A 16932-nucleotide genomic window follows, 5' to 3' on the forward strand; every position below is an offset into this window, starting at 1 on the left:
ATGTGTACACCACTGAAGTGGGTCTATAGGCACTGTCAGTTCATTTGTGTTTGTATATATGAAGAGTTTCCCTCCTGCTGGTTTTATCTTCAGATCGGCCTGTAGCATGCAGATCATCTCGACAGTCAGTAACATGGTTCATGGCAGTATCTTAACGTACAGTGTCATTGCAAACACCTGATAGGCCTCTTGTAGTAGTCAAAAGTATATCCAGTGTTACAGTATCTTCTGTATGAGATTTGCAGTATCAGTAGTATATCCTTAGCAGTGACCCTCACTGCTAACACTTATAAGTACCACAAAATCTTTTCCCAATCCTATGGCCATATTACCTAGAATTGCACACCGTGTCGGCAGGTATTACCATCAGGTAGCAGGAATTATGGTTGTGGCTTAAAGTGCTCTGGTTGCCATGGTCATACCCCTGGCAATCTCTTAGTGCAGCAGCAGGTGACAAGGTCACCTATGACAAGCGCCGGTTCCACATGCCACGTTTGGTGTGATAATGATGGAAGAAGTTCCTCAAGTAGATCCTGTCCACTTCCAGACCTGCCTGGAGGATCCTTTAGGAGAGAACAGCAGATCACTGCTTCAATTCAACTGTTTTGAAAAACAAACATTTGTCTCATCTGCAATAATGACCAAAACAGGCATTGTAATACACATCCACAGAGGCCCCATCTAAAAATGAATTTCTGACTACCAGATGCCAGGTTAAAAAGTATTAATATGAGTGTTTTAGGGTTGATTTGTCTCTATTCAGAAGCAAGAAAAGCACCTGTCAAGTAGCTCCCAGTCCTCTCCACCCCAGCGCTCTGTGAAATCCTTCGTGTTCATTCCTCCCACTGCATCCAGATCAGACTTATAGATCCCCAGCAGGCCAAAGCCATTGACCTCCCAGTAACCTGCAACACAGAAACCACCATCACACAGTTGTTGTAGACACGACTGTATCATACATTTTTATTATGCTGAAGAAAATTCACTGTGGCTGAGCATTGCTAAACACGCTTTGAGGAGCTGTGATGCAAAGCTTTTGACTGTATCAATAAAGGAACCCAAGGAGAATAAAAAACATGAATGTAGAGAGAGGCCACCTAATAGGCTATAAATAAAGGGAGGTATATTTATCTGTGGATCTGCACCCACCTCGTGCCTTTGAGGATGTAGCTCCACAGTCCAGTCTCATTACTATGGGAGCAAAGGCCATGTATCCTTCCACACAATGCTTCCTCATGGAATCGATGATGGAGGGAGGGAAGTAGATGTGCAGGTCACAAAGAAACACGATGCTGTGGTCATCCTGAGCAAAAATGTTGAAATATGTTGAAATATGAAATCTAAGAAATCTATTTATCCATTTCATCGCTTTGCATGCATGTGTTGTTGTTGAATGATGTTGCAATACTCACAGATATAAGGTTGACACCTGCCTGGAGACCAGCAGATCGCTGGAAGTTTCCAGTCAGCTTCACATACTGGTACCTGATGCATTCCACATACATACTTAGATATAGTACAAACAGTCCTATTCATGGTAGCATTCAACATTAGGTCAAGCAAAGCAAACGTGCACAAACCTGTGGAGTGAGGAGGTGCGGAGAGCTTTTTCCACATCCATGTCTGTGCTGCTGTAGTCAGCTATGATGAGGTTAAAGTTGGTGTCTCCTGTCTGTCTGTACAATTCCTCCACATCAGCAATCAGTTGATGCACCCAGCGAGCCTGGTTTTTCACTGCGACACACACACACACACACACACACACACACACACACACACACACACACACACACACACACACACACACACACACACACACACACACACACACACACACACACACACACACACACACACACACACACACACACACACACACACGGGTTTTGGCTTTGCTATTCATTTCCAAAATTGGATCATATGAGAGCAACTACTTCATTAAAAACTTTTGCCAATTCAAAAAATAAACTATTTAAAAGCCAACGAGATACGAAAGGACTCTGAGCATTCGACAAGTAAGCTATAACTGAAGTAAATCACTACACCAATAATAACACTTCTTGTACTACTGGACTGCTGGCAAAATAACAATCTTTGTTATTATTTCACTGTTCAAATACTACCATTCTCTTAGTACAGTGTTGACAATAAGGATGGAGCCATCTTTTGTTTGAGCAATGAAATGACACGCATTATGGACAGTGGGTCCACCCATTTATATAAATATTTTTCTTTGTACAGTTGTTCAACAGTTGTCCAACACTTTGTCCGACATAATGACTTTGTTGTCTTTTATTATTTGTTCTACTTGTATGATGATTACAATTACATGTCCGTTGTTACTGTATTTTAGATAGGCAATTGTTTAGTAGTGAGACTTGTTAAAGCTGGATGTACCTGGTACTATAATGTTGACCATGGCGTCTGTATTCCAACGGAAGCCCTTCGGGTTACACAGCACCAGCTGAGGCTTCTGACGCTGGGAATCGATGTCTCGGTTATGTCTTCCGCTGTGAAGTATCAGAGCGTAGATGTAGTGCGACAGACGCACCAAATTTCCATCAACCTCATCCTTTAACTCAAGCTCCAGCAGGTACCGGCTACCCTGGATGCCATCCACGCGCTTGACCACATTCACCACACGCACCAAGGTGAACCGCCTAAAGAGACAAAGACAGGGTCAGAAACACACGCAGCATGTGTTAGAAAACAATGTGCAGGATTATACCGGCTTTATATATGAAGTGTGTGTAATTCCACAATTCTCATATTCTTTGGGGAAAAATACTGCACAGTAAAATATACACACACTCACCCATCGTGTTTGCGGTTGAGTTTCGCCATGAAAGAATCGACCATGGGCTGAGCATCACTAGGGTGGAGCAGCAGGTTTCCAGACACATTGCAGTGCAGTTCTATCCAGTCTGTACGCTCTGTCTGAAGGTCCAGGTGATTGATCCGGAAGGTTTGGTTCCATTTGACCGCTGTGTCAAACACCGGTGCAGGAGTATGTAGTCCCCACTGTTTCTCAATCCTGTGGTCCATCTCATTTTCCATCCCCTGTTGGTTCTCCCCTCCTCTATCATCTGGCCAGGTGTCGACTGGTTCATTTTTCACAATGACCTTACCTCTACGGACAATGTTATCTCTATCCTTTTGTAAAGGCATATTCATCTGTATCTCCTTCTCCCTGAGTTTCTTTCTGCTCGCTGTGACCCTCTGGTTACGCCTCGCTGAAGGAGGTTGGGAGGTGAAATGCCTGGTGACAGCTGGCTGCAGCTCCATAGCTCTAGTTACATACCTCTGCTGATTGGCTACTATGGCTTCTTTAGTCATAGGTACATTCCTGTCTAGTGGTTGAGATTGTACCACTCTGACTCTCTGGATTTGGCCATTGTTTTTTTTTCGAGACCTCTGGACATAAGGTTTTTTAGGTTGGCGCTGCTGTGACAGGACTGCTCTCCCTTTTGCTTCAGGCTGCTCCTTCTGCAGTAATGCAGATGGATTTGTCGTCTTAACTGATTTGACCTTTTGTCGCTTTACTGCTGTTAACTTTCCTCTTGGTTTTATCCCTTCTACTTTTTTATCCAGCATCTCTGCCTGGTTCTGGTCCTGCAGTGGAAGATGTTTTGAGGCGTTTGTTGGCAATGATTGCTGAAGCTCAGCTGGTTTCTGTATCTCTGACTGGGGCTGTAAAACACCTTCATGCAGGCGTGCATCAGAACTCTTCTTCAGCATGTTCTCAGCTTCTGGTGTGACTGAGAAGAGTTTACGCTTACGTTTAAGAGCATAGTCATCAAAATCATCGCCGTAATCTTGGAAGAGCCCATTACTCATTCGCTTGTCTCGCCGAAGTCCTCCTTCTTTATAAGCACCTTCATCATCATCATCATCTTCTTCTTCTTGGTGTTTAATTCTGTGCCGTACACGAGCACCTAACATTCACAAGAAGCAACAAATGAGAATGGAAAGGAAAGTCAAAGAGTGACAATACAAATAAGTATTACATTTTCAAAGAAAGAATAGCACCATGTTGGCTGGAAATACAGCCTACCTCCATGTGGGACCTCTCTCACGCGCTCACTTTGATGGTCTAGTTTCATGTAACGAGAGAAACCAAACCTGGACATAGAGGGACAGTAGATTAAAATGTACAGCTCCCTCTCTTGGTGACTCTGTAAACCTACCTCTACCTACCTCATTTTAATCTGTATTACATACTGTATTTCTCTTTAACATCACACATTAGACCTTACTGCACTACTCTATACACTTTATTCTCTCGTTATTTTTCCACACTCTCACACTCACATCTTCCGGTAATAGGATTTCTCGGGGTAGAAGCAGCTATTCTCCGTCTCCATGTGGGTGAGTCGAGTGTAGTCATTGGGGTACACGTAGGACAAGTGGACCTGGGAAGAAGAAATTAAGTGGCAGGCAATAGATATTAGAGCAGTAGAGATGTTTCAAATAAATACAACCGAGATCAACAAAACACTTTCATCCATCCAGTGCTTACGTTCAGCCCTACTACCACAGAAAACAGGCCCTCAAACCTTCAAGCTGTGAAAAGCTCAAGGTCCAACCACTAGGTTTCACTTTCACAACCAAGTAAAGGCTTAATGTGATGCAAAATTCAAAGACCAATACAATCAATACATTTAAGATTTTGGGTCCCCATCTTATGACTTATCTGCATATAGAGTACAAGCTCACAATATTGAATAGAGCACAAATTCAGTATATTGCTGTTTATTATTACTGTTATATGACTGATTGAACAGGCCATCAGATGCGTCACTGTTACTTACACAAGATGTCATTGTCCGTCATCAGCTACATAACTGTTACTTAGACCAGATGATTATCTCGGTGTAAGACATGAAAAATTAACAGAACTGCCATGGACAGATCTCTGAATGTCACAATCTTGTGAAGGTGATTAAAGTGATTAAATGTATGTCAGATATAGCTGACTTACTATTGAAAGAGGTCCATGTACCTTCTGTTCATTAGATTGTGTGTGTGTGTGTGTGTGTGTGTGTGTGTGTGTGTGTGTTTTATTGCTGTCGTTACTCTCCCTAGGGCTTGAGAGAGGCCATTGTAGGCAAGTTTTGTCGTGTCCCACCAAATACGACACACACACAAACACACACACACACCCAGTTCACTTTTTGAGAAGATATTTGAAATTGTTCTGATTTGTGTTGCATAATCTGAATCATAAATGAGGAAAGCACACAGATTGAAGAAGTTATTGTGGTAGTTAAACTTGTGGCCACTACCATAAAGAGAACCAAAGTGTATTAAATGTTAAAAAAAGAGCTTATCAAATTACAACCATGGTGTTAAGCACCAGATCCAGCAACGAGAAGGACAAGTATAATAGATGCAATACTAATGTAACAACATGAGCATTCAATAGTAAAATAAGTTACTTAATTTTGTCAATGAATCTGTTGTGCAGAGATAAGATACTCACTGTAATGTCAGAGTTATTATTAGTGTTATATTGTCAAACACTTTCTGTTAAATTGATGATAGCTACAGTGTGCCCTCGACCTTTTTCATTTTTAAATATGAGCGGACATGTCTCCTCAGCAAACGATGCATGTCTGAGCCTAACAACTACTTACAAACTGCAGTCCCTGGTAGCGAAGCAGAGGAAAGTCTTTGATTATATAGCTGGGCCTGTAGGTGCAGTGGGGCAAAACTTCTTGTAGGAACTTGCTGTGTACCAAAGGCACTGAAACACCAACACAGCACACACATCAAAGAAAAGATTAGTTTGTGCATCGAGTTGGAAGAACAAAGTTACGCAATAGTTACATCTTAGGTTTGCAGGAAAGAGAAAAGTGTCATCTGCCCACAGTGGCTTACCCTTGTAGAAGGAGTCTCGGGGGTCTTCCCTCAGCATGTCTGCAGCATCTTCATGTTTCGTAGGGGTGTGTTTGTGGCTGGCAGCCGTCTGTGGTATGTGAGCCACATCACTCATTAACAAGGCAGATTCATCTGTGAGTTGAAAGCACAGGGCTTAAGAAAGAGTTGATCTGCAGTCGCTGTGCACTTAGTGCTATTCTAAAGACATGCAATCAATTCTGCCCTCCCTGCAAGAATATGAGTTATACCGTAGAAAGGTCCTGCAGGCTTTTTAGATTATGAGATGCTGTGTGACAGAGATTGTTCCTGAGCACCAAAATTCCTTGAATATTTCCAGGCAGCATGGATGGTGTGTAGGTTTTCTTCTACTTACTAACATAGAGGGAGATGTACTTGGATTCAATGATGGTGAATCTAAAGCTGTTGTCCAGGAGCTGCCACTGTGTGAAAATAAACAGAATTCCCAGTGTGTGACATTAATCACTTAATCACCATGGACCGTGCTATCACATAACAGTTGGAAATGGAAAATTTATAAGACAAAAGCCAAATCTGGTAAATAAATCCAAATACTTACGGCCACTTCCACATGGTCTGTCCCTTTGTGGTCCTGCTTATGGATCACTTCAAAAAAGTATCGCCTCTGGGCAGACAGCCTGTCAAACATAAATATAACATAAATGAAGTACTATGTAACAGTGATATAGGACCTCCATTCAGTCATGCACAGTAGCTGCAGGCTCAGGATTTCTGCAAGTCCTCTTTGACTCCCAGCACCTTGCAGTTCCAAATAAAAATCAGAGCACAGCCTTATCTCCAAATTATGGTTACCAGCCTCCTTCTTAAGCCGCCCATTTTTAACATTTCATTTTCCGGGGGCATCTTCAAACAGATCAAGAAGCTTAATTTCTGCATTAAGATGCCTGCAATTCATGCTGGAGATTTCTTGAGAAATTCTCATAAAAGCCAGAATAGTTTAGCACTTATGGTGTATTTGGAGATTCTGCTCACAAAATGAATTTACGTGACCCCTTAAATGATTCGATTAACTACTTATGCTAGACCAGTGACTGAAAACCTGAACACAGAATAGTTCCTTTTTATTTTTTTCCTTTTATTTTACATGCCAGGCGGGCCAGGACGGGGTTGTGTGACTGCAGGGTTGGGTCAAGTCTTTGGGTGGGATGTTTTTTTTTTTTTTTCTGTTTCTCTCTTCTATCCTTCTCTTTACAACAGCCAAAGATGCGATTTGTAGTAGCCTACATTGCTGTTTGACATCCTGTAAAAACTGTATTTACCCTATGAGATCATCGCATCAACATCACCATCCTGTACTCTCTGCCTCCTCACTACTGTGCCATGTTCTCACAACCTCCAGCGGCCGTGGCTTCAGGCTGTCTCAATTGCAGTCTACTTGTAATCTCATGTTGCCTATTTTACCTGAGGGTCTACGTATAAAGTTTTAACAACAACAATAATAATAATAATACAACCTTCCTTCTTTCTCTCTATCTCTCCCTTTCCCCCTCTTTCTATATAAACAAATATCTCCAAAATATCCTATAACTGTATGCGCACTGTCATGTAAAATGTTTGCTTCAGTCAAAACAAATTGTAAAAAAAAAAAAGATCAACTACTTAATACTACTTAATTATCGCTTTGTTATTATTTGTCAAGATATTTTACTTTCTTATAATTACTAATGTACATGCATCCTCTCACTACCACATGTGCACATTTGCAGTGAACCTTTTACCTGTCCACATTATCACCACAAGCATTCCTTTGCATACACCGCTATGCTTCGCTGCTGATGCTCTAGTTTTGGGTCTCCTCACCAAATTGGTTGACATTTGTATCTTGCAAATTTTCCAGTCCAGCTCAACTAAAGCACGCCCACTATGTGTGACAAAGCTTTCCTGCATGTAGCAATCCTCTGATCATATCAAGCAGTGCTCTCATTTTTTGCAGGTTGAGTGAAATGTTTAGGTGGTTAGAAGTTGGTAAGATTCCGTCATACGAAAGTCAGAGGTGGTATAGTTTAGGTTGGTTAAGGAGTTTGTCTTTTTCCTCTTACATCATTGTGTACACTCTATCCTAACCGTTCCAGGCACATTGACGCTGGTTGGTGCGTTTTTCGAGCAACAAACTGGTTTTGCACCTGAAGCTCCCAGTCAAAATGAATGGGACTCGATTGGGCAAAATAATGAGGCTCCAACAAACTACTTTTTTCTAAAGCTTATAACTCTGTGTGTACTCAAGAATTACGCAATAATTCACAGATCAGAAGAAGATCAAAACTATGCTCTAACGTGTTTGGTGATATTTATTGTCTGCGTCCTGTTGTTCTATCAAAGGCTTTGTAAGGGTTTTAGAGCCTCATAATATTTCCCTATGAAGCCCCATTTATTTTGACTGAGGGCTTCACAGCATAACCAGTTTGCTCGAAAACGGTCAGTGCTGAGGTGCTGGGGAAGAGGTTAGAATGGAGTAAAAGCAATGTTGTAATAGGGCTTAGGTAAAGAAACATATTTATCCTTTAAGGCTTAGTGGTTAAAGTGGTGTAATGATGCTGTAGAAAGGAGGATGGTTGTGCATATTGTCTTACCTAACAGGTCTCGAAGTCTGACTAGCATATTTCTCAAACTCGCCTGGGGCTGTCCACTCTGTGCCAGTCTTAAAAAAAACAAAAACACATCAGAGACACATTAAATAAAATAAATGGTGAGGTGACATGTGTGTGTGATAACCTGCCCTTAGAGGCGATGACAGAGATATGTACCTTGCCAACCCAGGCCAGTATTTGCAAGTTGAGAGGAGTATCATCCTTGCTAAGCCAGAATTCAGAGTTGTCATCAGAGCTCACTGCAAACACAAACTCTCCTGAGACACACACATCAAAAACAGAGGGAGAGTGGGGGTTGGTTAGTGGAGTAATAGCGCAGGGAGACATAGGTTAGAATAACGAACATGTGGTACCGTCAGTATATGGATGCAGGTAGCCAAAGATCCTGAGTCCATAGTTGGTCCACTGAGGAGAGACAGCCAACTTCTGCACTGTAGTCCTGAACTGAAGGGGGGAGGAAAGCAAAGCACAGAGGATTAGCTGTGATGTTTACTCAAAAGTGAGACAACATTTTGAATCCGGGTACGCAGGGATCTAGCATGTGGATGTAGAATGCACCTTGGAGTGAAAACAACAGAGTGTATGTGCGTGCCTGCGCCTGTAAAAGTCAGATACAATTTCCAATTGCATTTCAGTCTGACAAGCACTTTTCCTAAAAACACAAACACACTTTAGATAGCTACCATGAAAAGGGCCATTATCTTATTCATTGTTTTATTGTTATCATTTTGAGAACTTGTAAAACTGGGCGGTATTCTGGACATACTTAGAAGACAGACGAGTAGAAACTGAAAGTGTGCATTAAAATTAGTAGTAAAAACTATAAAGAGAAACAATTGGGAATTTTGACTCACATGGGGGTACAGTGGGTAGTGCAGGTTCATGCGGAGGTCTGCTGTCGAGCTGCCACACCAGTCCTCAAAGACATGTAGGTTGGCCTGACCTTTGTACTGTCCGGACAAAGACAACAACAAGTGGTCATGATGCAGCACAAGTGCTTTTACTGCTGTTAATCATCAGTTTTGTGTTAGAAATAAAACACACGCCTGCTCCTACATTGGGAATCCCTCACCCCTCCCTCTATTTCGCAATGGCTTAAGGATACAATGTATTTTCTTAGACTCAAGAAAATCAAATACACTATGAGGAACCACACGTGATACATTTTTATCAGAGATGGCAACCTTTCCTCTCCTATTTCACAGATCTACAGGCTATGCCAGACCAGTGACTGATTACCAGAACACAGATCAGTTCCTTTTTATTTTATTATATCATTTTATTTTGCATTTCAGGCAGTCCAGGACGGGGTTGTGTGAACGCGGGGTTGTGTGACTGTGGGATTCGGTGGGGTTTCGGGGTGGGATGTCCTCTCTCTGGTTCTTTTTTTTACTCTCTCTGTTTCTCCCCTATCCCTCTCTCTCTCTGTCACAACATATGATGCGATTTGTACTAGCCTACATTGCTGTTTGTCATCATCCTTTAAGTTCTGTATGTACCGTACAGTGGCTATACCCAGACACAATAAGCAGCTACTACCAAACAGGAAATATGAGGTGAACAGACCCAGTCAACATACAGGAAAGAATGTATAGTGGAACCACAACATAACTCATGCAACCTAACGGAGGCATCCTTTGCAGACTCTGCTCAGGCTGCACACAGAAGCAGATGTACAGAAGTAGGAGGGAATCGGGCAGGCCCAGGCAGGTTCATCAGAGTTCAAGAGAGGTGACAGACTGTTCAAGGCGCACACAAACACACACACACACACACACACACACACCTCTGGTTTCCAGGGTTGTGGAGTATGAGTGGTACTCCAGGCAGCTGAATTATTTAGTACATTTTGTTGATCCTCTCTTCGTAACTGTAAAACATACATATCCAAGTTATATACTGCAAGCTCGTTCTCATGCACACTGACTTTTTCCAATTGTTCCACTGCACTATCCTTACCATTTGGTCAGACATGGTTTTCCTCCAGCTGCTGACATCACTGGGGAGATCTGAGGAAAGTGAACGACAAAGTCAAATACGGTGCCAACTACAGAATCAAACAGAAATGCCAGTGACCTGTGCTGCTTTGAAAAGTAATTTGTTATTATGATAACAACATCCTATCTAACTTTGCATTCAAACAAAACCATTGTGGTGGAAATCTTGCGGCTGGAAAATAAGTAAAGTCACAGCTTCAACTGCTGTGCTGCGTTTGGTAATACTGCTGAAAACTTACCACAGTCATCCTACTGCAGCATGAAAACCACAGACCAACACGGTGCGCAGTCCTGTGCATGTAAAACTTCTTATGTATATAGGTCATCAACGTACACAGAGTTTAACATAGGATGCTCAGAATTATGCATGCACTGGTAAGCGTGAAAAACTCTGCCACCCAGGCAAAGCAGATGCACAAACCTATTTCAATGATAGGCTGGCGTGTAGTTTTAAAAGTACCTCTCAGTGTTTGGTTTATCTGTGTGTGATGTGAGTGGGCTAAAGTTACAGTACTTGTGGAATGGAAGTCTGTCATTACCACCATTACAAGGGTGGAGATCTACAAACACACACCAATGAGACATGGGTCCACTTTTGGCAACACAAGTAATACTAGAGTGGTGGTGAAGAAAAGCAAGCAAAGGGTATTTTTAACCAAGGTCCATCCCCACTCATCTGGTCTCCCTAGGAACAGACACACGTCTTAGGACAGAATATTATGTCAAATAAAGATTATGACTCTCTGTCCTGTTTACATCAAAGCAGATTTATGTGTTTATTTTTTTTTAGTTTGATAAGATATTTTTTATTGAAGAAAGCATAAATGAGAGATAAAAATGTTGATTGGGACCTTGAGAATGTGATACACGTGTGGCCAAAATGTATGAGGAGACAAGGGAACGGTGATTCAAGCTAATGATCTATACAGTAAGAACGCATCATGGGCTGTGGTGGGAGAAAACTGAACAATCTAGTGACTGTAGTTGTATCTATGCAACATACAAGTGTTTGTGATCCATTCTGGAAAGTTTCTTGCTCTATGTTTGGCACTGCTTCTGTCCTGAGGCAGCATTCCTACTGCCTAGTTCTGCTCCACTTAAAATAGGTGAAGCTATGGAATTGGTATGACAGCATAATGTCATATGCTTCCACACCCAGGGAGCAAAAGAAGCAGAAGGAAAAAGGAAGTAGTTTAGAGATTGCACCTCCACTTCTTATCACTAATTCAATGACTGCTTATTCTATTCTCACAAAGAAGTTGTAGGCGGTGTGTCCAGTAGTAGAGAGCCACATAAATCAAAGTCTACTCACCCTCACACAAACGGGAATTCCTCTTTAGGGACATTTATCAACTGTAGTATGCAGTATGCTATCTGAGGTCTTAAGTGCCCATGTGACCCAGATATGGGAAAAACAAGCCATGCCATAAAATCCCAAGTCTCAAAGCATTAAAGTCCTCCTGTGGCAACATGTGTTTCCAGTCTCAACCTGTCCACAATTTATACAGTACATATTAAAAATATCGTTGCCTTCAGAGGACGAAGAAAAGCAAGAATCTCATTTTCTGGGTGTTTGGCTCAGACATTTACACAAATTGATTTCAGGATATTTATTATTATTCTGTTGGTCTGTTGGTAACACCAAATAGTTTCTTTATGGCAGGCGGGCCTGGATGGAGGTGTGTGAATGTGGGGTTGTGTGGCTGCTAGGGTGGGGGTCTCGCTTATGTCATTTCAACATATCCTTAATAATAAAATTAAAATTGTGTAGTATTAAGAGAATAACAGGAAGAGTGACATTACACACTCATCTCAGTTTAGGCTATTACAAAACAGATCAAACAGGTTTAGTTGTAAAGTGGAATGAATGTGCTTCAAGAAGCCATGTACTTCAATGTTGTACTCCTATAACCTTAACAAACATTAAAGATGTGTGTTTTCTTTGGCTGCCCTCTGAGGCTGTAAAATGATCACAGCACAACCTTCTGCTGTATGTCCAACCCCACCTGTCAGGCCTCTTTTACACCTTCAGAGTGCCACAATACATTACATTCTCTTCAGAAGTATCCCGGAGTGACAAGGGGGCTACACCCCAGGAATGTGTGGATAGGCCAGCCTTGTAATGTAGGGCTATAAGGCATGTGTTTACATGTCAGGCTCGGTTCAGTGTGTGCGTGTGTGTGTGTGCGTGCGTGTGTGTGTTTCTTTCTACTGGGCAGACACCGTCTTCACTATTCTCACCATTCACTCCTTTCATGCCATGGTGGTGTCACCCTGATGTTATACTTGGGTGTGAGTGTAATGAAACAGATGGTAGGCTGAGGTGTAAATACGGTAAGAGCCAGGATGTTTGGAAACCCAGTGTGAGGCTACACTTCTCTCAGTGTAAACCTGTGATCTGACCTCATGACCCCCATCCCCCTCTCACTCTCTAAAGACACACAAGCTCGACACACACACACACACACACACACACACACACACACACACACACACACACACACACACCTCATCTTTTCTTTTGGATGAATAATCAACCTGTTGTTTCACCTGCTGCAAACATCTTTCATGGTAATTGACTTAAATAATGTAATGTTATGCGTTATCACAAATCACTCTGCATTTTTTTATACTCTATTCTTTGCTATTATTTGTTTCAATCTTAAAAATCCTTCATTTGTATCTTTTTTTGAGGTTCGATTTTGAATTAATAGTTAATGACTTTCATAACAAGCAATTCACATTATACGTATATACTTTTATAAAGTGAATAAACTTGCGGTGACTGATGCTTTTGAAAGTGGCTACTTTGTGCAATTGTCTTTTTTAATAGCACGATTATGTTTCTCAATTCAATAATAGATGGTTACAGGTTGTTTACTTACCAAGTCCCTTGTGACTACTTGAACACTCTTACAAAACTGACACACACTTATTGAGTAGACCAACAGAGTCCGGAGTGTGAAACACAACTTACGGGCACCATCGATCCGTGCTTTTGTAGCAACGATCTCGTGGTAGACGGCCAAAGCTCCAGCCAGCAGAATCACCCCGAAGAGAACATGTTTACCATTGCGTCGCAGTTTCTTCAGGGGGAAAACCGCCGCAATCATTTTGCCTCTACTCCGCCGGTATCCGAGTTGTTCATCAGTCGGGTCACTCGCTTTCTCAGGGCGAGACCGACCCCACCGTGAGCCCACACTCTGCCTTCCACCCCGCTGCTATTCCCGGTGGGTGCGCACTACCGGCGCCCTGGATCGTCCCAGCGCGCATGGCCCCTGGTGACTCTCATCCCGCGAATAATCCAACCATGATCGGGGAAAAGCCGGTAGTTTAAATGAAATATCTGAATCGGGTGAAACTTTCCCAAGGTTTCCTCGTTGCTCCTTATGCCGGAGTGTGACCTGCACCGCGGTGACCCTTGGTCCGCTCGTCTCGCCTGTGAAGACACAAAGTGGCACCAACAACGGAGTGGACAGCGAAATATCACACCAGCTCCACTCCACGCAACTTCATGAAAACAAGACAGGGGATGACAAGAGAGACCGGAAGTGATTTTTGCTTTCAAAGTAAAAGTTGAAGTTACGTTCAGAAACTCAAAGGCCCAATTGGTGCTCAGAAGCTTGCATACATTTATTTCATTACTTACATGCTTATAATAAAGAATCCACATGCAATAATCACATTTTTCCCTTTTAGTGCGTTCGAAAAGACACGCATGTTTCATGGGTGTTCGTCATCTATGGTCTTATTTTAAATAACCGTACCGGAAGCTCTTAGTATCCCACTAAACTTGACAACAATTGGTTTGCACCCTTGAGAATAGAAGAGATTGGAGGGAGGGGGCAACATGAGCCGCACCCATCTTACAGGTAACAGGTTCCTCCCAATATTACACCCAATTCCCAGATAAACATTACATATGTCTCCCTTGTGTATATAGAGCCATTGTGCTGGTGAAATGCGTTGCAAGGCAGGTGTAACTGGATACACAGATTTGAAGATATGTCCAAATATCATAATACTTTTTTGTTGCTGCTTATGTCGAACCACAGTTTCCCACTGATCTCGATCTGACTTATTTGACCTGATTAATTATCGGTCATAAAAAGGTTGGGGGGCAGGGGTGAAGCTAGGAGAAAGATCCCAAGTCCATATTTATTAAACAATGCCTCTCTATATCTTAATATATGAATACGATATACTTGAATGTATATTCATTATTTCAACATCCACTAAAATTGCTTTAACGTGATGATGGTCTGCTATCAGTGAAGAAAACGTGTTACGTGTAACCAAGAAACAATAAATCGCCGAATAAACGTAGCACACATCTCCATCTGTGTTGTAAAAGAAGCTCCATTGTGGTTCATAATTGGACTTAATTGTAGCAAATTAGATAATATTGAGGCCCTTCAGGTCTTCACTTATACATAATGACATTAGCTTTTGCCGACTTTGAAAAAAAATTCTGTCTGTATACTAACAAAAAAATCTGTGAAATAAGAGAGGAAAGGTTGCCATCTCTGATAGAACTCACAAGCTTTGTTATGATTCTTTAGGTCGAGGACAACACACAGTACATACAGCTCAGGGCTTTAATGAAAAGGCAACTAGATCACGTCCGGTATCTGATAGCTGTAGTCCTCGAGATAAGATCAGGGAGGATCAGATCAAATCCCAGAACAGAGGACTCTGACCTTACTGCAGCAGGTGCAAACATTAAAATTAAAGTAAACTACTCTGAGGGTCTAAATGATTTATATACACACACTGGCCACTTTGTTAGGGAAGCATGAACACCTGCTTATTCGTGTAATTATCCAATCATCATGTGGCAGCAGCATACAATCCTGTGGTCTACAGCTCAGATTGGTTCCCCGCACATGACGATAAGTTGAATGTAATGTCAAAGGCCTCTCCAGTCATAAGATCTGAGTACCTATGAGAAGTGGAAAAACAGAAGCTTCACAGTATGAATGTGTAACTGACAAATCTGAAGCAATTATGTGATGCAATCATGTCCACCCGACCTCAATCGTACAGGGATTGCAACACCTTGTGGACAGCCTCAATCCTTGATGGCTGTTGGGGTGAGTGTACTTCACGTCTTTCTCTAAACATCTAACTCAGATGCGTCATGTATTTTTCAACATAATAAAATCCCCTGCTGGACACACATGACCAACAATGAGGGGGTTTTATTTTTATTTTTTGCAATTTGTTTTTATTTAAGCAAACATTGTACATGACATTGTGCATTCAGGTGCAGGATATTTTGGAGATCATTTTTTATATAGAAAGAGAGGAAAGGGGAGAGAGAGAGATAGAGAGAAGGCAGGAAGGCTGTATTATCACTACCATTGATGTTGGAACTGATCTGTGTTCTGGTAATCAGTCACTGGTCTGGCATAGCCTGTAGATCTGAGAAATAGGAGAGGAAAGGTTGCCATCTCTGATAGAATTTATCAGTGTGATTCCTCATAGTGTATTTGATTTTCTCGAGTCTAAGAAAATACATTGTATCCTTAAGCCATTGCGAAATAGAGGGAGGGGTGAGGGATTTCCAATGTAGGAGCAGGCGTCGCCTGGCAAGCAAAGAGGTGAACATGATGATTTCCTTTTGTGGGGTGCTAAAACGGTGTAGGTCATACCGAGTACCGAAAATGGCAATATAAGGGGAGGGTAGAATTTGTATTCCCAATATGGTGACCAGATAACGTGTAGATTCAATAATTTAGCCTATTTCTTATAGTACGAGTTTATAATAACCTTATCACATAGCTTACCCATTAATAAAAGAGTACAACATAGAACACACTTAACTTTGTGAATCTTGAATTCTTTTTTAAATCCATTACTGTTTTAACTGTTTAAAGGTGGTCAATTTTTACTTCCCTTGCAAGTCAGTTTATTTGAGAAGTTACACAGATTTCCCAAGATTAGATAAATCCTATATTTGGTATCTTTGAAAACACTGGGCATTTCATTATAATCTAAAACACTTTACTACAGAAGAAACCATTGCTGTTCACCTCAGTTTAACTAGGAAGCCTTCGTCCAGAAATAATAACTATATTTGTTGTTAACAGCGTCAAACGCAAAGTGATTTGACATAAAGCCAAACAGGAACAAAGCAATTAAAAGTATAAAACATGACATTACAGAAATATAAATACATGCACACATATAAATAAAAGAGCAGAGTTTTCAAGTGTGTTGTTGGGGCTCCAGGTGAACCAGGTGCTTGGTGCTATGCCAACCAGGAAACTCTTCCCTTTTGTAAAGCTGCAGGCTGTGTGCCATCACCAGGGCAACTCCCTTCATTAATCTATCAGATTCCAGTTAATGACAGCTTCCAGGGCGGTCTTGGTCCCTAAAAGTGAAGAGAGAGAGAATGTGCTTGCTTTGTTACAGGATCCCCCCTT

The 16932-nt window shown here is 41.7% G+C and overlaps 1 protein-coding gene across 1 annotated transcript; it reads right to left on the minus strand.

The window, feature by feature from the left end:
• On the minus strand, window positions 1–14023 carry b4galnt3b (beta-1,4-N-acetyl-galactosaminyl transferase 3b). The gene is made up of 20 exons (XM_076142470.1): window positions 13482–14023; window positions 10467–10516; window positions 10294–10377; window positions 9362–9457; window positions 8861–8951; window positions 8664–8764; window positions 8490–8557; window positions 6458–6536; window positions 6254–6320; window positions 5881–6012; window positions 5637–5746; window positions 4312–4412; window positions 4055–4122; window positions 2816–3935; window positions 2398–2660; window positions 1581–1734; window positions 1413–1485; window positions 1150–1303; window positions 779–905; window positions 1–563 (listed from the first exon to the last, which is right to left on the minus strand). The coding sequence occupies exons 1-20, from the start codon at window positions 13615–13617 to the stop codon at window positions 464–466; spliced, it is 3174 nt and encodes a 1057-aa protein (XP_075998585.1). The 5' UTR covers window positions 13618–14023; the 3' UTR covers window positions 1–463.
• Window positions 14024–16932: the final 2909 nt, after the last annotated feature.

Source organism: Genypterus blacodes, unplaced genomic scaffold (assembly GCF_046128005.1).
Source record: "Genypterus blacodes isolate CSIRO-AG114 ecotype Tasmania unplaced genomic scaffold, CSIRO-AGI_Gbla_v1 ptg000021l_1, whole genome shotgun sequence".
In the NCBI taxonomy this organism is placed as follows: domain Eukaryota; kingdom Metazoa; phylum Chordata; class Actinopteri; order Ophidiiformes; family Ophidiidae; genus Genypterus; species Genypterus blacodes.

Bases quoted from the DNA above. Each gene is read 5' to 3' on its own strand.
- b4galnt3b (XM_076142470.1), bottom strand. From the start codon at position 13,617: ATGATTGCGGCGGTTTTCCCCCTGAAGAAACTGCGACGCAATGGTAAA. The intron at 10,378-10,466 runs GTAAGGATAGTG...TATGTTTTACAG, and splicing joins AAACCATGTCTGACCAAATG to TTACGAAGAGAGGATCAACA. The intron at 6,537-8,489 runs GTAAGACAATAT...TATGTTTGACAG, and splicing joins CAGACTTCGAGACCTGTTAG to GCTGTCTGCCCAGAGGCGAT.